Genomic DNA, 19,931 nt, shown 5'->3' with positions numbered 1-19,931 from the left:
AATGGTTGCTTCTTGGCTTTATCTATTTCGTCTTCTCTAATTTCTGCCTCTTCTCTTGGCTAGATCTTTTAAGTTGGACGATTTCTTCTTTCCTAATCGTCTAGCAAACAGAAAAATTAGACTGTCAAAAATGGGAAAGGAAAAAAAAATGGGAAATAAGCAATTTGGGATTCAATTAAAAACTGGAGATAGAGATAGAGAAAAACTAGATAAAGTTTGAGAGTTTCACCACATCCATAATCTCACTCAATCTCTGCTTCATTCAGTAATCACCAAAATTGATTCGAGTTATTTTCTCATAAATCGAATAGTTGGTCACACTCAACAGGTATTGTCTTTTTTTTTCGTGCTTCTTCTTCTCTGTTTTTTTCACGTTTTATACTGTTCTTCTATTTTTTTTTTTTAATGCAGTAGTTCATCTTGAGAAGATTCTCATGGACTATATTGTATTAGTTTGTGATTTGCAATGAAGGATAACTTTGTGAAACATTTGATTACTTGGGTTACTTTTTCTCTTGAAGAGAATTGAGCAAAATGATAGTTGAATTATTTAATTAACTTCTTTTTTTCTCTCCTCCACTTAATGGATGCCAATGATCCATTATACAGGTGCTCTCTTGTTGTTTTCTAACTAATTTACTCCTGTTTTGCATGATTCATCTCTCTCTCTCTCTCTCTATTTAAATGTAATAAATCATTTTTCTAATAATTGCATTTGTGATAGATTCATGTTTTATTGGTAGGTCTTTTCACCAAATTAGTAACATAATGGTTAATTTATTGATGACAATGGAAACCCTGAAATATCCTGTATGTGGTGCAACTCCATTTCATGTAATTACATCATTGCATTAGGTAATTCTTTGCTACTCTTTTCGTTTTCAATTTGTTTTAGCTTAATGTCTCTCTAAGCTTTATTTTTTGGTCTACTTTAATGTTGCTTAGTTTATTCATTGCACAAATCCCAGTTTGACACATCTCTCCTCTCTACTTCAAATCTCCACTCAAGGTAACTTCTCCTCCTCTCTGTCTTTGTTTCTCTACTTCATTCCTCTTTCTGTTTTGTTTTTCTAGTCAAGGTTTCCCTTCGGATTAGGACTCAGAAGGTCAAATTCCTCCCCTCCATTAGACTCGTCCAGTCCAAAATCCGATCTGAATGAACCCATGACCTATAGATGCAGGTGTGTTCCCAGAATTTGTCCCATCAGTAATTTGTCATTGGTTAGTAGCACTGGCATAAAACTCTGCAGTATGGAAGCTGCAAAAATTAGAAAACAAAATTAGACAAACAATGAAAAAATCAACCCCATAAAAGTATGTCTTTCTCTATAATACAATAAAATATTTCAAATCTTGTTTCTTGTTATGTTCCTGGACAGTATACATGTTGATTAGCAAAATACAAATGATATACTACACCAGTACACACTCAACAAGATATACATGCCACATACTACATCAGCATACACTTTTTTTTAAAGTTGGACTTCATAATATTCCTGCTGAATGTTGAACTCAAAACCTCACACTAGAAACCTCTCTCCATGTGACCATTAAGCCTTTATAACCCATGGAACTAGTGCTTGTTTAAAATCACTACTAAAAGAATCACTAAGAAAATCTTGCCCTGTAAATGCCCTTAAGTGTATCAACTATCAAAGGTTTTTAGCACGCAACTATCAACATAACCAACTTGCACCAAGATGAACACACTTATATATTCATCACAGTTCAGGTACAAGAGTCCCACATTCTGATCCATCATTAGCTACAAGAGTTCCACTTCTTTCATTACTGCTCTCATCCACTTTATTTTTCACTTTCCTCCACTTTATAAGCCACCCCATTTATTCACTATCTCTAGGAAAACCATTCTCACATGCAAAATGTTTTGGTTGTCATATTCATACAGATGTTTCTTCCAAATGATGTGCAAAAATCTCCAAATGAAAACTTAAAAAATTTAAATTGATGAAATGTTCACCAGTTTACCTTCCTGATTTTTTGCTCTAGAAGCCACGATCAACCAAGAGAGCTAGCAGGCCAGTAGAGTTTGTTTGAACGGTGTCTAATGTCTGTAAGTAGCATTGGCAACTCGTGGACCCTGTACATGGCCTCTTATGAATCACCAAAAAGAACACATTACATGTGATCCTGAATTAATCATAAAGGAAAGAACATGAATACAAGATAAACAAAAAGGAACCAGTACAATATTGTACTAATCTACATTCCTTAAAACTCCTAATACGACATACAAGGTTGGTAACAAAGGAACTATGCTTTTCTCAAGAAATATAAAAAAGAAAGACAAAGGAACTTTATTCTGTGATGTATGCCTTAGTTAAGCCCTCAGATCTCATAGCTTCTGTAGTCATAGGCAGTACACAAAGGGTTTTCATTGAGCCTTGCAACATCACATAGGAGGAAAAGAAGAAGAAGAAGAAGAAGAAGAAGAAGTAGAAGAAGAGGATGAAGGAGAGAGAAGAGGGAAGGATGCTTCAAGGCCAAAATGAAAACCCATACCACCTCCCCAACCTATAAGTTTTCCATCATAGGGCTCCACAAAAGATTTTTTACCAGCACAATATGAAAACTACCTCCATTGAAGATTCCAGAATTGAAGAAAAATTAACTGCATCACAAAGGCAGTCTTTATTTTTTCTTAAAAAAAGGGAGAGCTTGTACAAAAGAATCAAATTCACACGATGCTGAAAACCAAACCATTTTTATCTGTTGAGCAATATAAGCAATTTTTTTCCAGTATGATCAATTCTGGTACAAGTTTGGTCAACTAGCAGAGCATTCAAACATCTCTTGCTAAGTATAACAAGTGAAAATATGTTTTTTTACCCTCATATAAAACTAATATCAACTTTTCAAGAGAGAAAGAGAAATAAGTTATACCCTCTACACTTGTAAACATGTATATAGTAGGAAAGAGGCCAAAAGGGAAGGAAAATCAGTTCTTTTAAACATTAATCATATGGACTACATAAAAGAGCTAACTGAGTGAACAGAGATGCTCTTGTAGAAATAAAAAAAATTATTATTATAGCACTAATTCAACAGTACACCAATAGGGAAATTTTCATTTATGCACTTCGAAGAGGGCTCCCAAAGGAGACAAACAGCGTATCTATTAGGGCTTCAGATAAATTTGTGTCAAGAGCTCTCTAGTTGAAAGCAAACAAATGTTGAATTTTTTCAGACAGATCCCATCACTAGTATCAACTATAAGAGATGACAAGTTTCCAGAATTTCACTGAACCCTCTGCTTCTGCAAGGACAGAACATGGGCACTGGCATTGTCTTAAAAAAAATATGGAGAAAGTATACTCTAGGGCTTGTAAATACTACAGTATTAAGAACTATGACAATGTGTATCAGCAGAACCAAGGTGAAAATACAGACAAGTATTCCAATAACAAACCTAATGTTCCAAATAATTAATAGACAACTAAACCAAAGATATTATACCCGACAAGTAAGCATTTTTCAAAACAAGATCAGAATAATTTCTGGTTTAGCTATTACACAGCCCTCAGATCTCATAGCTTATGAATTCATCGACAGTATTGGCCACAGGTTTTCATTCGGAGCCTTTCCACATCATCGAAAAGAAGAAGAAGAAGAAGAAGAAGAAGAAGAAGAAGAAGATGATGATAATGATGATGATGATGATGATGATGATGATGATGATGAAGATGAAGGATAGGCGTATGAGGATGAAGAGGAGGAGAATAGGGGAGAAGATGTGAAAGATAAAGAACGATGGTTGCTTCAAGGCCCAGAACGAAAATCCATGCAACTGCTCCAGTTAATCATTTTCCATCATCGGGCCTTTATGAAGAAAATTAAAAATTGAAATCTTCATCTCTACTTTATGGATTAAAAAAGACGACTAAATAGAAGATAACCAAAGTATAAACACCTATATTCGTTAAAAAGTTGAGGAAAAAAATTTAGAGAGAGAGAAATGCAAAAGAAATTCTCCGTCTAAAATCTTCTTGAGAGGAGACAACAGCATAGTAAGGAGCAAGAACAAGTAAGATAAACAATTTTGGCTGCAACAATACTATATATGCTAATGTAAGATAAACGAAGGTAATAAGATAAAAAAGGCGAACCAATCTACATGCACTTTTACCCAACTACCAGTCAACCGATCTAGGAGTATTCATCAAATTTAACAACCAAAAAGACTTTCCATTCAAAAAAAGCAGCTACACCCAGCAGAAAATACCTCAAATTTCAGAGAAACGGCCACAAAAGTAAGTTGCTCCATCAATTAGCCCACATGGATCTCAAACGAGAGCATCCATTTTTCCATTAAACTGAAACGTCCTCTTAGAGGAAAAGAGGATATTATCCTCATAAAGAAAACTATAAGGCGCACTCAACCGCAACCCCATTACAGCTGAAAAGGTAGAACACTCGGATAGATTTTACTTACAGACTATAATCACAAAAACGGGCAGCGGAGGCTGAAACGTAGTGAGGCAACCTAGGGTATAATAAGTATTTATAGAGCGTCAGTCAGATGAGAACCCTAAGCCCCCGAATCCGAAGATCACAGGTCCCAACAATCACGAACAGAAAAATGAAAAGTTAACAATTAACATTAAAAAATTAAAAACGAAAGTAACAAATGAAAATTATAAAAATTTTAATTTATATCTTCATAAAACACACTGATTTGATACCAGTATTTTTTTCACCCGTGAACTCCTAAAAACACCATTTACTGAATAATCAAAATATAGAAATGCCTTAAAATTGTTTTATATTCAAATAATTCATAATATATTATAAATATTTAAAATCTTGATTATATATTTTCATAAGCAATTTACTAAAACTCTTATCGTGTGATGTCATTAATGAACAATATCCTTACCCACTTTCTTCAAAAATTTATATGATTTTCTATTATTTTGTTGATTATTATATGTGATTATATAAGTTATATTAAATTAAATATAAAACTGAAAGAAAAAATTTAGATTTATAACTAAAATTTAAATAAAAACTTGTCTTTTTAATTAATTTATGAATGATATTTGAAGGGGTTGGGTGAGGGGAGGGAAGATTGATGGCCTCAAATTTCTTTCGACAAATTGGATTTCCCTAAGAGCAACCGAATACCTTAGTCCAATAGAATTAGATAAAAGAATAATTTTCCGATATATTACTTTCATTGATACAATTATTTATAGTTACAGAATGATAAGAGAATAAGGATTATCTCTAAGAGAGTTTACATGATTACAGAGTTACAAGGTGTACATGAGTGACAATCTCAATTCTATTGTCCTTATCTTCCTTTTAATTGAAATTAAAGGATATTTCACAAATAATGAATCCAAGATCTCTGTGACTATAAATAAATGTCCGTGTTCCTCTCTGGGCAAAGACGCAAGCCTGTAACCACTTGTCTTTTTGCACATATCAACAGTTAATCATTGGGAACAAATTATAGTCGTTAATCGGTGGGCAGTTGAGAGTAGAGAAACAACTCTCTTCGCTGGTCCTTTCATCAAAAAACAAATATCCACTTGGGTTGATCAAGAACTCAGTTTAATCCTTCAACCAATCTTTTAATCCGAAGTTGTTGGCATTCTAAAGGGACGAGAAGGAGCAGACTGGAACTCAAAAACATACTCCGGACAATTATTGGGTTTTGGCTGTTGTGCAGCCTTCTGCATAATCAATTTACTCAGAAGGCTGATGGCCACTACAAAAGCATCATCGCCTCGATGGCTTCGTCCCCGATATTATTTTACTTTGATCTACAAAGTGAGTGCTCCACCAGAAACGATCACTCGAGTTAGATAAACCAGACATATAACTCAATGAGGTGAGACAGCACGGATCATTTAATTGAATCTGAGAATGATGGGTGGGTTTCTTTTCTTCTTCCAGGGGGAGCCACTTTGACTGTATCCAATCGGGATGGTTCTTGACTTCGAATCGTCGTCTTCTTAAAGGATCAGAACTGGGAATTCTTTCCCTCTTGTTCCATTGGGGGAAGAAAGTGCTCACTTGCAGCTTCTGTCAAGGCCCTGGGCCTAGCCGCAGCCAGTCCGGATGTTAAAGTAAACTTCATGATACCATGGAGGGGCATCGACTATTTTTTTCATCTGCTGTCTGTTTCATTTAACGAATTCGCGGCATCTTGAGTTGAGAGGAGGGAACTCCTCTGAATAGGTAAATTTCCATTTTTATTTTTATTTTATTTTTATGAATTTACTGCTTGCTTCAATGTAATCCCCTGCAATAGCAGGAAGACTGCACAAGTCACAGCAGTCAGATGTGTTCGAGTTGGGGATCAATGGTGCTCTTCGTTTTACTGGATATTAAGAAAATCATACCAACAAATAAAAGAGGTTAATTGATGTTTCGATGCGTGTTCTGTCGAGAATTCAAGTTCTTCCGTATCTTGAATTTGAATCCAGGTGGCTTCATGACTACAATACCAAGCATGTCAATCTGCGATATTTCTTCGGGAATGGCGCACCAAACCCCAACAAAAAGAGGAAGGTTTTGACATCTTTGTAACTGCCTTGACATTTTGTACCGACCATGTTCAAAGCACTGAATTTCGTTCTACCAAATGACGCGATAAATCTGTAATGGCGATTTTTTTTTTCCCACAGTTGGTCCCTTAAGAATTTCCCCAGAAAGATGGTTTTCCTCGTTCGCAATAGCGATTGGCTTAGCATTGCTAAATCAGATTGATCGATACTAAGCTTCACACAGAAAGCACAATAACAGATAACCTGAAGAATGAAGAGTGAAGAGTGAAAGGCTCAAACGCAAAGACAAGACCAGAATTTATTGTGCTTCAGTTGCAGCAATTAAACTAGTTCCACAACGGGTTCACCGAAAAACAGAAAAATTGTTCCATAATAGGTTTATGTGCTCTGTGACTGCCATCCACCTTTGTTCTATAAAAGCGTATGGATTAGCAAAAAAAGAAGAGAAACTTAGTGATTCAGTAGGTAGACGTTCCACTTGATAAAGCAAATGGTGATCCACATCTCTTTTGTGCCCAACAGATCATTTACTTCAAAGTGACCAGTGACAAAGTTTGCACCAAACTGAAGCATGTGTAAGTGGATGGATCAGCAAACACTAGCTGGACTATAAAAAAAAATTTGGACCGGAATGAGCAAGTGGGCAACGCAACAACCCAGAGGAGTTGTATTCTTGCATTATACAGCATAAACAGATGAAAGCTTGTATGTTATTGGAAAAATGGCTGCCACTTTATTCTCTACAGATTATAAAGTGTTGTCTACTTCTTTTTCCTGTATAAGAACAAAATTGCAGTGAGATACATTCATTTATCTAGCCCTACTGGTTTTCAGATGGTAACCACTCATCCCCTTGAATGAAATTCCCTACGGAGTAGACGCCGACATGCTCCGCCGGAATCTGGTTGCTCCATTTGACTCTGCCTGAGGTGTTGGCACTAGGCCCGGTGTTCTCAAACTCTCCATAGTACAAAGTCGACAGTGCAAAGTCTTGGTTCCATGGCAACCACCCCTCCTGCCTGATGACAGGCCCTAGATAACAGTGGATGTAAACAGTTCTTGAATACTCCTTCCATGGCCTCCCCAGGAAATTCTTATGCACTTTGGGATTCTTGAAGTACAGGGCCATGTACTCATCAGTCCCATTAATGGTGCAGTCTTTGAAAACAAAGCCCGTTGACTGTGCCGGGTCTGTCCGGCCATGGGCACTTACGGCATTGGTCTCTCCCTTCTCCGGTTTAATTTGGCGGGGCTGAATTAAAATCACGCAGTCCTCGAAGACAGACGCCGAGTTTCCGAATATGAAGTCGACATTGCCAGCTATGCGACAAGACTTGTAGAATTGGCGGAGTGAGTGGGCGTAGAGGGTGTCTTGGTGGCCGAGGAATTCACAGTTTTGTAGAACTGAGAAGTCACTAGTGGACCGAAAGGCCACCGCCTGATGCGAGTCAGGCCCCGCCGTGTTGGAGAAAGTAATATCTTTGGCCATGAATCCATCACCGGAGACTCCTGCAAAAAGAAAAACAATTAAGCTAAGAGGCAGCCGTTAAGAACATCATTAATAGCGCTCCAGATATGCATGCTTTATGTTCGACAAAAAGGAGGAGAATAAGACGGTGGGATGTCTGCAAATTCCCAAGAAAAAAAACAGAGGCTGCAATTGACCAAAACATATCAGCGTTATCATCAAATATTCTACAAAGAATCCTGCAACTTCCCAGTAGTCACGCGAGCACGGGCTTCCTGCAAAAGGCCAAGGTGGGTGGGTAACGTCTGGTCTCTCAGAGCACATGGTCATTGATTCAGAAATGGACCTACCCAACCCAGGAAACTCACATACGGGCGTTTCGTCGCCGTTAAAGACAAGCACAGATAACAAAGCAGAGCAGGCTACAACAGGCAACAGAATAAGCCAAGAGATGGGTATGAAGCCAGTCTTATTTTATTTCTTTCCTCTCGTTGTCGACTGTAGAGCTGAACAGATCCAAGAGCTTCTATTTAAATGTGAAATATATTTATTACGTGGAGCCTACAGAAGACCGGGAAAGTGAAAGTAAAGAGAAAGGCCAAAACTCACCAACGGTGGCAGTGTTGTAAGTGGAAACCTCGATCATCTGGGCGTTAAGGTCCCCGGTAACCACTGTTTTACCCATGCCATCTCCCAGAAAGACCAGATTTTTCTTCTCCAGCGGAACCCTCACGATCTCCTTGTATACACCCTCTTTTATATAGATGACGAATCTCCGGTCGACGAGGTTTTCAGGCGCCGCCTTCACCGCGTCCTGGATGTTCTCGTAACACCCCTTCCCGTCCTTGCACACCGTGGCGTCCGCCTCCGCAGTGGTTGGGAATCCACCTCGGAACCCCATGTCAGACCCGGGCCCACCGGAGCTGGACCCCGCGTCAGCCCAGAACCCCTCCCGCTCGGTCATCGGCGGCCGCCAGTTCGCGGTGTCGTTCCCAAAGAGATCGTAAGAAACGAGCATGCTGAGCGCGTTACTAGTTAAATCGGCTAACTCAACGAGGTACGCCATCGTTTCGTTCACTCGCTGAGTCGTGTTCACGTACTTGAGAGCGGACCAGCAGTCGTACTGGTAAAGCAACGCGGCGCTCATCCACGCGCGCGCGTCCTTAATCCTCTCGATTGCCTTAGACGAAAGGTAGATCCGGTACTGCGAGTAGGAGAGCACCTCGAGGCAGTTCTTGGCCGCCGTGGAGCGGTTCCGGTCGTTTCCGGCGGTGTCGAGAATGCTCTGGACCATGGATTGAGCAGTTTTGAGATTTTCGGACGAGAGCTTCATCCCAGCGGAAATGAGATCGACAGGCTTGGGATTATCGGGGAGAAGGGATCGAGAAAGAGAGGTTTCGCAGGCCTGCTCAAACCGAGTGGCCTTGCATGCTTTCAGGATTTCCGCAGAGACAGACACATCAGTCGGAGTGGGAACCGGTTTCAGGGGATGATTATGGCGGGTGGGAGAACGCGAAGTTACAGGGGAGAGGAAGGAGAAGCGGAAGATGACGGAGAAGAGAATGAGAGTGAGGAGAGACGCCATTGAGAGGGAAAACAATTTCCCAGATTTCTTCGGAAGCAAATGCATTTGGTGGGGGGAAGAGAAGGCGGCAATTTAAGGGAATAGGGGAGGGTGGGCACCACCCAAAGGAGGAAAGGTGAAGGAAAATCACGGATTGCAATAGCCGAGTTGAGTGCTCTGTGAATTGCGGGTGTCACGGGAGAGATTCGTTTTTTCGCAGAGGGACAGATTGTCGCTGGGGTACCGACGCCGACGTACACCAAAGCGGGACCCTTCTTTGATTAAACCTAACTAATCGTAGAAAATCTGTTATCCTTCCTCAAGCGGGCTTTGGAACCATCCTTCTAATGTTTTCAATTAAAGATTTTATAAACCATATTCCGTTGCTTCTAACCAAATTGTAGAATGGGAATTTGTTCAATGCAACGGAAGTGGTTATTAACAAAAAAAAAAAAAAAAAAAAAGAGCTTAATAGTTCTCCCCTTTTACTCTCCTCATCAAGGCCATTAAAATTATTTTGAGGTGATTGAAGTGTGTTTCGAGGCTAAAAAGATTCAGCCTTTAATGCCTTTCAAGAAATGAAATGCCGAATTAGTGGTTAGTCGGGGAGGTTATTGGATAAGCAGTGTTATTTATTAACTGGCACATTGAAGTAAACCATGCCTTTTCTTGAGTTTCTGTTCACCTGTATACACAGACAAGCATGACTAGTGCAAGACCGACGATCTAACCTTCTGAAGATGGTAAACCAAGAAAACTTAGAGCAACCATCAACCAAGTTCTTTGTCATTGCATAATTTCTGTTGTTTAAGTTCTTCTAATTGATACTTCAAGCCAAGCTTTGTTTATTCGATCAAAATCCTCTGGATATAGTTCTTTCAGTAGACTACAAATTCTTCGTAATGCACAACGACAATCATTGACGCACCAAATATAAATTATCTGATAATTGTAGTCACTGTACAAATAAATAAGAATAGAAAGACGAACTTTTGCATCGTTCTATCAGATAGCATCAATAACATTAATGTGCCGATAGCTCATGCGTATATCCGGTCGACCAAGTACAGGAGCACCTGGCCAATTGTTCCGACAAGTCGACCTGTAGACAGTGGGGTGCACATTCCGACCCTGCCAAATGTCCAACCTGATGGGCAATAAAATCTCCAATTTGTTACCATTTCGAAGTCACCGTTAAAAGGAGAGCGAGATGCACAATGAACTAATTTTGATGTGTATGTTGACCGTTTCATTGTAGACAGTTAATCAACGATCAAGCAATCTAATGCAAGTCTCCCCACCTCAGTCCCATCAACAAGTTTTCTTAGGCCAATTTTTAGCTCCGGTATTCCCTCTCCTATCATAGCACAAATTGGGTAGATGGGCACCCCTCGGACCCTTCTCTTCAACTCTTCCAAAACATCCTCTGCACCATCTTCATCAATTTTATTTGCCACCACTAATGATGGCCGATCTGCCAAACCCTCCTGATGATACTCAAGCTCCAACACTAAATCTCGTAATTGTTCCCATGGAGGGACACCCTTTTTCCCATCCAATGCAGCAGCCAAGTCTACAACATAGGCCAAAACTTTTGTGCGCTCAATATGCCTAAGAAAGGCATGACCAAGACCACGGTTCTCATGTGCACCCTTAATAAGTCCCGGAATATCAGCCACCTTGACAGAGAAAAAGTCTTCATAATTCAGGTTTCCAATATTTGGTCTCAGAGTTGTGAAAGCATAATCACCCACCACAGGCTTGGCCCGGGATATGGCCCCTAACAGTGTACTTTTCCCAGCATTTGGGATCCCAACAAGACCCACATCAGCAATACTCTTTAATTCTAGTATAAGAACAGCTTCAGAACCTGGCAAACCATGACTAAGTGAAGATTGGCTTTCATCATCTGCAACATTAAGGCTTGAGGAACTATCATTCCTATATCTGTCTTCATTTTTTAATTGTTTATAGCTCTTTGGAGGCTTTAACATTGCAGTATTGCCAAGACCTCCCTCTCCTCCCTGAGCAACAATAAGTTTCTGTCCTGGTTCTTTTAGCTCTGCAACGTTATACTGTACTTCTTCCTCTTCTAACTCTCCCTCCTCACCCTCCTCACCCTCCATTTCAGAGGTAACTTCATATTCCATAACTCCATTCTCATAATCATCTTCCTCAGAATCAGAACAGGTATATTCCATGGTTCTTCTACCCTCTATTCCATTGAAAGGAGAATTTTTGTCACTATAAGGTTCCTCCTTATTTTTCTTGGGCCAAAAAGTTTCAGGGAAATCATTCCGTTCCAGTGCCTCTCTTCCATCATAAGGCTTATTGGTAATTACATCAGATATAGAAGGATTCATTTCATCAGCATCAGGAATCTCCCAGGGATCCAAAGATGTAATGGACTTTGATACAACTACAGAAGGAACCTTCCCAGTAACAAGATGAATGACCGTGCCAACTGGTACTTGTGCAACCTATCAAATATCAATATCACATAAACAGCTCTCAACACCAATGATCAGGACAACAAATTCACTCAAAAAGTTCTAACCTTGTCTGCTCCATGGCTTCCTATTTTGTTCTTTGAAGTTCCATGTCCTCCTCTCTTGGCATTCTGGTGTTCAAGTACCGAACAGAAAAATTCAAGTTAAGAAGCAATTATTAGCACCAAAATATACTGAATTGAGAGAGGATCTGTTGTACACGCTGGGCCTGACTGGCCCAAGAGGAATACAAGAGTCCCTCTTCCTTTCACAAATTTCTAGTTTGCTCTCAAAAAGACTATTAATGGGCACGCTTGCATTGTCTGAAGTCAGTCTCACCTTCATCATTGTAAAGTGCTCATTGAGATCATGTTCAACCAAACAAAGACAGAGAGAGAGAGAGAGAGAGAGAGAGAGAGTCAACGAAAGAAACCCCAAGTAACATACCAAATGATGTTGCAGATTGCTGAAGTCCCAAACTGCTGAAGTGCACTCCAGAATTACATCACCACCTCTTCCACCATTGCCACCTATAACAATTTCCAGATGTAGTATGTAGTTTACATGCTATTTCTCGCAGAAGCTAAGATGCCCTAAACAATACATATGTCACCAAAAGAAATATTCTTCTATGTGCAAAAAAATAAAGAAAATGAAAGAAAATTTTAAAAAGAACAACATAATACCTAATAAAAAGCAATGGATGACAAACATGTTTAGAAATAATTTTCTACAAGATAAGAGGTTCCTATTATCCTTAATCAATTGGTTCTCTACTGAATCTCTGAAACATCTATGGTCTTGTAGAGAACGAGGTGCAGCATGGTTGGGTCACCAACAGAGAATAAAAGAAGCATCGAGTAAGGAACACATGCATGAGCTGCCTCAGAAGCGAATTCTCAGGGTTCACTGCTGAATCAGTAAACTTAGAAGAAAGAACAAGGATCAAGATGTTTACTTCATGAAACTGATATCAACAGTCACCTATAAGACTTGGTGCTTCAAATATAGATATAAATATAGCAGAGACGTTAAGCTCCACTCGAAATAGTAAAAGTCTGTAAGCTGCAAGCAAATGACTAAAAGCAAAACGGAAAAAAAAGCCAGATTTAATCAGTCGAGTGTTTGTGAGTTGAATATTCGAAAATTGCAACAAAAGCATTAATCGCTTGTAGAGATTTTAGATTTAAAAGAGATAGAGCGTCAATATATGCCCATCAGATCAGCTATATTTGGAAAAGTATGATCTCTAAAACAATAATGACATAAAACTTTCAGCCACATACCATCAGGTTTTCCGTGACGATCACGCCGACTACGACGAACGCTAGAACACCCACTACCACCTTCGCCTCCTTTAGCCCATAGCCTAAACCGATCGACCATTCTTCTCTCCTAAAGAAACGGAAGGAAGAAAATGCTCAACATCCAAACACAAGCGTCCGTAAATGCAACTTGAGATAAAGATTAAAAGTAAGAAAAGGGCCCTACGGGGTTCCAACCTCCTCTTTTGCCCCCATTTAAATCGTCCGAAAAAACACGCTAAGGAAGCTAGGAATACCTGCAAGGGAGCCAATTTCCGTCTTCGGTAATCTGAATAAGGATAAGCAGAAGGATGCCATAGGAATTTATTAGGTTTCAGGTGTTGAAAATTTGAGCAAGCCGAGCGGCGCAAGAACATCTCGCATGTACTAGATGATAGATTTTCGGTTGTCTGCGAGTTTCTGGAGGGTTTAAGAAGTAAAACCCTGATTTCTGAACATGCCCACTGTTGCACTCAATTGACGGTGTTATAGCTTAGATTTCAAAGTACGGGGGATCAGTGCGTTTTGAAACTAACGAAAAACAGAAAAATCTAACTTTTTTATAAAAAATATATACTTTGTGTTAGTATATAAAATAAAATATAATAATTTTTTTTTTTGTGTGTTAGTGAAAGCTTATAGAAAGTGTCAAATAAATTTATTAATAAAAATAGATATATAATTATTGGCTACTCAACTTATAATAGATTTTTTAAGTTGATAATATATTAGTTTATTAGTTAAATGATAAAGTAATAATATATAATAATATTAAATTTAATCATAAATCTGTTATTATATGTAATCGTATACTTAATTATCAATTAAATTAGTAATTATTTTATTATTAAATAACTAAGTAATGATAAACAATTATGAACTTTCTAAGTAATTAATTATATAAATAAATAAATATAAAAAACATATAAATTAATTAGGTCATATTAGGGTCGGAGTTTGTAAAACCGTTCCTCTTCTGAACCGTTTTTTTTTTTTTTTTTTTTGTCTACCTGCGCCGGACGGGGAGGCCCGAAATGGCCACGACACGACAAGCTAAACTTTTGAGTCGGATTGAGATTTGAGCGAACTCAGAGTGAGTGAGTCGGGTCAGGATCGGGATCTAAGTAGACTCGCAACAAACTTTCCGAGTAAGATTGATAACTAAATTGCCAATCAGGTGCACGCCACTGATTCAAGGAAAGAAAGTAAACGTAGGGCATTTTAAACGTACAACACAAATCGGGAAACGCGTCTAATCACACACGCACAAACACACACAAAAAGGACCTCAAATTCTCAAATTCAGCTGTTAGAAGGAAAATTGAACTCGATGGAAAAAGAGGTTATCCTATTAGGTGAGGAAGGATCTACGTCGAGTTAGTGATAATCATGCGACAGATAGGGACTCGGCTTCTCTGGATGAAAAGAAGACGAAAACAATGGCAAGAGAGCTGGTAAACGAAGGAGAAGAAGAAGATAACAAATGGAAGAGGAGCTTACCCGTTCCACGATTAGCGTCCGCGTTGGCTGTTGCGTGTTGGGCGTCGTTGCCAAGAGAAGAAAGACAGCATCTGGATCAGGAGAAAAAGTTAGGACACAGAGGCCACTTAACTTGTTGTTATTTATAGACAATGGCCTCTTCGTAAAAATCTCAATTTTGAGGCGGCTAGCAAGCGACAAGGCAAAGTTGGTGCTGGGCTCGTTCTGGCTCCAAGTTCGAACATCCAACTCATTCAACCTCAGTTGATAACCAGCGAATCACAGTTCGGTTCAGTCCCACAAAGTCCCTATTCTTCCAGAAAATGCTATCAGAAAATGAGGAAAGAGCCTCTTTGATTAAAATTTTAAAAATGACTAAATTATAATTTTACCCTTTTTACGGTACATTTTAACGCAAATAACAATATCTAGAATTAAAGGATATAATAGAAACATATTCAGAAACTCATAACTAAAACTTAGTAGATAGACACAATCTTCTCTATTATGCCATGACAGGTGTTTTCAATTCTCTTTCTTCCACTTTTCCCAATTTCCGGCTTCCTTCTTTTCTCCTCACGATATTCTTGTCTGAACTTCCCCCCGCGGCTAAGATCGTGGTACCATCGTTAGCTACGTCTTCACCTTTTCCCAAAAGAAATAAAATACCCAACGGCCAATCTTACTAGATCCAATCTCTTTTACTAATGTTGTTGCACATGATATGGGATAAGTGTTATTGCCAGGTTAACAGACCACTTTACGCAAAAGAGGACATTGGAAAAAAAATTCTTGTTAAAAAATGATGTGGTTGATTTGCCTAATAACTGTGAGCAGCTATTTGGCCGCACCGCAGTGGACAAGTTACAACTGATACATTAAAATCACCATTGATTCTAATGAAGAAACGACAATACTGATAATAGAGAGATTGATGATAATAACAATAACATTTTTCTCTTTGTTGTTCTCACCTCTTTTTCGAGTCTATTCACAAGCTAACTTCGTGTCAAAGCTGCTCAAGCATATCGCGAACGCCTGGAATGCTGAGAGAGGGTACCGATAGTCCATGGTAAACATATCCTTTCCCACCTTGCCGAACTGAAGGATGATCTTGTCATGCTCCGGTGGAGCTGGCTGAAATGGGGTCGAAGCTCCTGCTGCCGGCTGGGTTGCAGCAATAAGCTGGAAATTTTTCACAGAGGCAACAGTGACCCTTCCCCGGAAATTCAAGCACCAACACTGTAACTGCTCATGCCACCTTGGAGCCTTGTTCCGCAAGACCAATGGTCTCTCTTTGCCTTCCTCGTCATCACGTAGACCACCAATATCAGAGAATCGGGAGCTGCTAAATTCCACCGAATGGTCAATGGATTTATTGGAAAAGGAGATGCTGCCAAAGGAGTCCTCAAGGGATCGAGGGAGCAGTTCAGGTTGGCCAGGCACAGACCCTCCAGCATCAAGTGCAGATGCAGGAATCGAGTGCATGGTACAGTGCATTCGGCGTGGACCACGTGTTCCCAGCACGTTCAACTCATATGTCACCTGAGCAATGTTATAGCTACCAGCAGGCATTTTAGGGGAAACTTTCTTGGAGTAGAATCTGCGGCTTGTTCTCCCTGGTGGAGATACAACTCCCCCATTGTAAGGGGGTTGAGTGTCATATATTATAAATTTTGTGCCTAGGAAATTAGACCTGCAAAGAGAATGGAACGATTGAGTCATCAAGACATAAACAATATATGTAAATTTTCATTTTGTGAGTTATATTGTTGGACTGTCATTAAAGTTGCACCAAATGTGAAGGCAAAGGTTTGCAGTTCGTTTTACCTCAGCTTGCCTATGTATGTACTGCTAGTGCTAGACCTTGATATATGGTCAGCATCCATTGATATGACATATTCGGTGCAGGTGGTTCGTCGATTTCTTTTAGCAGAGAGAAGAAATTTCCCGTTCTCAACCAACAAAGCTGCAAAAGTCAAAGATTTAGTTACACACTTATCAAAACAAATAAAACAGAATTACACCTGACGGAAGATTACTCAACTTTAATTACACATTCTTGAACTTCTACTTGTACCATTATTAAATGAAAAATACTAATCCATGTCACAGATATTTCAATAGATAACACCGAAGCATGAAATTGAAAAACACACCAAACATATAACGAGTACTCATGTCCTGGTCATGGCATCTTTTACTGCATAAGATTAGAGGATGACAATATTAAACTACCATTATTCCTGGCACAGACGTGATGGAAAGAACAAGAAATGGCATAAACAGAATAAAGATAGAACAACAGAAGAAATGTTATAGGTTGCTGGAGAAAAGATGATTGCTACTCAACAATGCATTAGCTGGTGGACCACAACTCCACTATCTCCAAAAGATTATTCATAAACATATACTGTATCCATTAAAAAAGATTTGGAGGGTCGACCATGTTCCACTGTTTGAAGCAGTCAGAAACCCTGTGCACATTGGAATCATCTAATTTCCCCACAATTCACCAGCTCTTGCATCCATATCTTCTCAGTATCAATAGTATCACAAATTTATCCAAATGTTCTTAAAAGACAAATGAAATTTCAAATACTAGGACACAGATGGTATTGGCAAGTGAGGCAAAAAAAAAAAACTCTTCACAAAGAAAAAGATGGACGGCAACAAAAAGCTCAATGCCAAGTTATACTCAAGGTTAAAAATCAGGAGGTGGGACTTGCCATAATCATAATACCAACCAGGAAAGACAATAACCTTATAAGACACTGAAATCAAAGATATTTAAGAACCAGCAGTAGAAGTCAGATTGCCATAAAGTAAACAGGAATTCAAAATAAAAAACTTACCAGGGCTAAGACACAAGAAGAGGTGATAAGTTAAATTTGATTTATCTCTCTTGATGAAGCACTGGATAGTTCCATCACGAGAGCCAGGCTGAAACAGAAGCACATTAAAGATTCAATTATTGTTTCTCTCAGGGATATTTTCATCAACAAAGTCAAACTAATTACCACTGACAAAAAACTTTGTTGTTAAACATAAAGAAGCGCATAGATAAATTCATCATAAAAGAAGAAGTGACCATTGAAAATAATAACCTGTTTCAACGAGAGTGGAAAAGTAAGCTTCCCACATAATTCAGGGCTTCGAACAATTTCTTTACACATCTCTCTCCATGCCCTGCAAACAGCAGCACATGCAACAACATGTTTTCGAGCAGGCCATGTACTTTCACTCTCTTCCAAACGTTTGATTACATCTCGAAGTAACTCCGGAGGAAGCCCTGCCCACCGGCTCTGCTGAATTGCTATAGGCTGATCATGCAACTCATGTACTGCGCTTTGAGACTTTCCCCTGTTATGACCAGACAGTCTCACTTCAAAACTCCTCCTTGATAAGCTCCCAAAGCTATCTCTTACATCACGAACTATGCAACGGAACGACATCTAAGCCTGTCAGCTGGCAGAAATAGGGCAACGGAGGTCACACTACGACAAGTCAAACCTCTCCAATTTGCATAAATTAGCTGCACCAAGAACCTTTTCTCAATACCTAACCTGCACAGCATATCAGAAGAACAATGCCTTGAGCATCAAATTAACTGAGCTTCACCATCGACACATAATAGAAGGAGATTAGTATTAAATCAAGGGTAGAAAAATCAAAGCTACCCGACCCCTTCTGTCCATAACACAAGCCATAAACGGTGTTTAATAACAGAGACTGCTTCCAAGTTTTTCATAAACAGGATGTTTAAAATGGTTTAGAAAAAAACATAAAAATAACAAAATATAGCCAAGTTGAAGCTTTTCTTGAACTAATGGCAAATAAAGGTCGCATAATTTTCAACCTTGCATAGTACAGAATATGAAGTAACAGAAGAAATTCTGGAGACAAATATACATGCAACAAACTAAACAAAATTCTAACATGAGTCGCACTCAACACAGAAACTATTAAGTTTGATTTTTTTTCTTAATTGCTACAAGCTTTTGTTCTTCTGATTTTTGCTTTCTAGAGCAAAAGTGATATTAAGCGAGGGATTCCCGGAGAAAACCTCACATGTACAAATTGGCGCAATCTGAAAGAGAAAAATAAAGTTTCTCGCATGAGCTTCAGATGCGAAGCAGCACGACTGACCTTTGTCAAAATACCAAAAGTTCAACCACGGATCTGCAAGACGGTACCGCGAAAGCCTCAGAAATTATGCAAAACCACTCAACGGGAGAATTGCAGATATTAAAAAGAAATTAAAAAGCCAAGCTTAATCCTCCAAAAACAAAAAAAAATCGACAGATTCTCGGAAAAGTGAAAGCCAATCACATGAACGTAAGACATGAATTAGCGCATCACCAAAACTCTGAAACCAGAACGCCCTAAGCGACACAGCCGAAGAATCATTAATTAAACAGCTTCATCACAAACCTCAGCAGGTATCAACAATTTAAAAAAAGGCAAAAGAGGAAAAAAATTATTAAAGCGACAAAAAAAAAAAACACAATTTTCATGTCTTGGAGGCAAAACCTTATATAGGAGAATAAAAAACACACGATTTAATAAAAGTGGAGATATATCGCCATGTCAGTCCACTACTCCTAGAAACAGCACTTGTAGAAGTTGAAACAACAAAAAACAGACAACCGATATTTCTGTATAGATTTCGGACAACGAGCGGATTGCGTCATATAACTCGCTCAAACATTAAGAGTTTCCATAAATAACTAATGCTAACTGAAATGAACAAATTTTCTTAAGCAAATGAAAGCCAAAACACAGAAGCAGTAGCAGCAAAGCCAGAGGAAGAAGCAGCAGCAGCAGCAGCAGCAGAAGAAGAAGAAGAAGAAGAAGAAGTAGCAGCAGCAGCAAAATAAGAGGTCCACCTCAATCTTCCCAACGCAAATTTTCCTCAGAGACATGGAGCAGCCACAGCGAGCACCAGATCCATTAACAAAAACGAGCAATGACGCGCATCTCTCCTTCAAATACGGTCTCTCACAGATCCTTTTCATCTCCAGAGCGTTAGAAAGGTCAGCCGGGAACAGGCACCCTCACCCTTTTTCTCTCAAGACCCCGGATTCC

The 19,931-nt window shown here is 39.1% G+C and overlaps 3 protein-coding genes and 1 long non-coding RNA gene across 7 annotated transcripts; all 4 read right to left on the bottom strand.

The window, feature by feature from the left end:
* Nucleotides 1-172: 172 nt before the first annotated feature.
* Nucleotides 173-4,503, bottom strand: LOC137957292 (uncharacterized). Its single transcript, XR_011113334.1, has 3 exons — nt 4,247-4,503; nt 1,993-2,154; nt 173-1,258 (listed from the first exon to the last, which is right to left on the bottom strand). It is a non-coding gene; the product is annotated as an uncharacterized lncRNA (long non-coding RNA).
* A 2,639-nt stretch (nt 4,504-7,142) lies between these two features.
* LOC137955887 (probable pectinesterase/pectinesterase inhibitor 51) lies at nt 7,143-9,643 on the bottom strand. The gene is made up of 2 exons (XM_068803088.1): nt 8,617-9,643; nt 7,143-8,048 (listed from the first exon to the last, which is right to left on the bottom strand). Exons 1-2 carry the CDS (start codon nt 9,635-9,637, stop codon nt 7,360-7,362), a joined length of 1,710 nt encoding a protein of 569 aa, XP_068659189.1. The 5' UTR covers nt 9,638-9,643; the 3' UTR covers nt 7,143-7,359.
* Nucleotides 9,644-10,430: 787 nt separating this feature from the next.
* Nucleotides 10,431-13,812, bottom strand: LOC137956159 (probable GTP-binding protein OBGM, mitochondrial). Of its 3 annotated transcripts, none has more exons than XM_068803523.1 (5): nt 13,622-13,812; nt 13,347-13,455; nt 12,508-12,590; nt 12,129-12,191; nt 10,431-12,051 (listed from the first exon to the last, which is right to left on the bottom strand). In XM_068803523.1, exons 1-5 carry the CDS (start codon nt 13,739-13,741, stop codon nt 10,834-10,836), a joined length of 1,593 nt encoding a protein of 530 aa, XP_068659624.1. In that variant the 5' UTR covers nt 13,742-13,812; the 3' UTR covers nt 10,431-10,833. The 3 variants fall into 3 exon arrangements, with proteins under 3 accessions (XP_068659624.1, XP_068659626.1, XP_068659625.1); XM_068803525.1 differs by having other exon boundaries at nt 13,552-13,637; XM_068803524.1 differs by having other exon boundaries at nt 13,563-13,622.
* Nucleotides 13,813-15,620: 1,808 nt separating this feature from the next.
* LOC137955774 (tubby-like F-box protein 8) lies at nt 15,621-19,931 on the bottom strand. Of its 2 annotated transcripts, XM_068802893.1 has the most exons (6): nt 19,733-19,931; nt 18,993-19,025; nt 17,951-18,409; nt 17,699-17,786; nt 16,674-16,812; nt 15,621-16,539 (listed from the first exon to the last, which is right to left on the bottom strand). In XM_068802893.1, exons 3-6 carry the CDS (start codon nt 18,296-18,298, stop codon nt 15,831-15,833), a joined length of 1,284 nt encoding a protein of 427 aa, XP_068658994.1. In that variant the 5' UTR covers nt 18,299-18,409; nt 18,993-19,025; nt 19,733-19,931; the 3' UTR covers nt 15,621-15,830. The 2 variants fall into 2 exon arrangements, with proteins under 2 accessions (XP_068658994.1, XP_068658993.1); XM_068802892.1 differs by lacking the exon at nt 18,993-19,025.

The sequence above is a fragment of the Aristolochia californica genome, unplaced genomic scaffold, assembly GCF_029961685.1.
Source record: "Aristolochia californica isolate CCGP_79_NKW_82.1479 unplaced genomic scaffold, dmAriCali1.0.hap1 SCAF_2, whole genome shotgun sequence".
Classification (NCBI taxonomy): Eukaryota; Viridiplantae; Streptophyta; class Magnoliopsida; order Piperales; family Aristolochiaceae; genus Aristolochia; species Aristolochia californica.
The sequence above is the reverse complement of the archived record's forward strand: the minus strand, read 5'-3'. Positions and strand labels throughout refer to the sequence as shown.

Coding starts and splice junctions, on each gene's coding strand:
- LOC137955887 (XM_068803088.1), bottom strand. CDS start 9,637: ATGCATTTGCTTCCGAAGAAATCTGGGAAATTGTTTTCCCTCTCAATG. Junction 8,049..8,616: donor TTACAACACTGCCACCGTTG/GTGAGTTTTGGC, acceptor TTCTTTTTGCAG/GAGTCTCCGGTGATGGATTC.
- LOC137956159 (XM_068803523.1), bottom strand. CDS start 13,741: ATGTTCTTGCGCCGCTCGGCTTGCTCAAATTTTCAACACCTGAAACCT. Junction 12,591..13,346: donor TCGTCACGGAAAACCTGATG/GTATGTGGCTGA, acceptor AAATTGTTATAG/GTGGCAATGGTGGAAGAGGT. Junction 12,192..12,507: donor GCAATCTGCAACATCATTTG/GTATGTTACTTG, acceptor CTTGAACACCAG/AATGCCAAGAGAGGAGGACA.
- LOC137955774 (XM_068802893.1), bottom strand. CDS start 18,298: ATGTCGTTCCGTTGCATAGTTCGTGATGTAAGAGATAGCTTTGGGAGC. Junction 17,787..17,950: donor TTCCACTCTCGTTGAAACAG/GTTATTATTTTC, acceptor CTTCTGTTTCAG/CCTGGCTCTCGTGATGGAAC. Junction 16,813..17,698: donor CTTCTTGTGTCTTAGCCCTG/GTAAGTTTTTTA, acceptor TGACTTTTGCAG/CTTTGTTGGTTGAGAACGGG.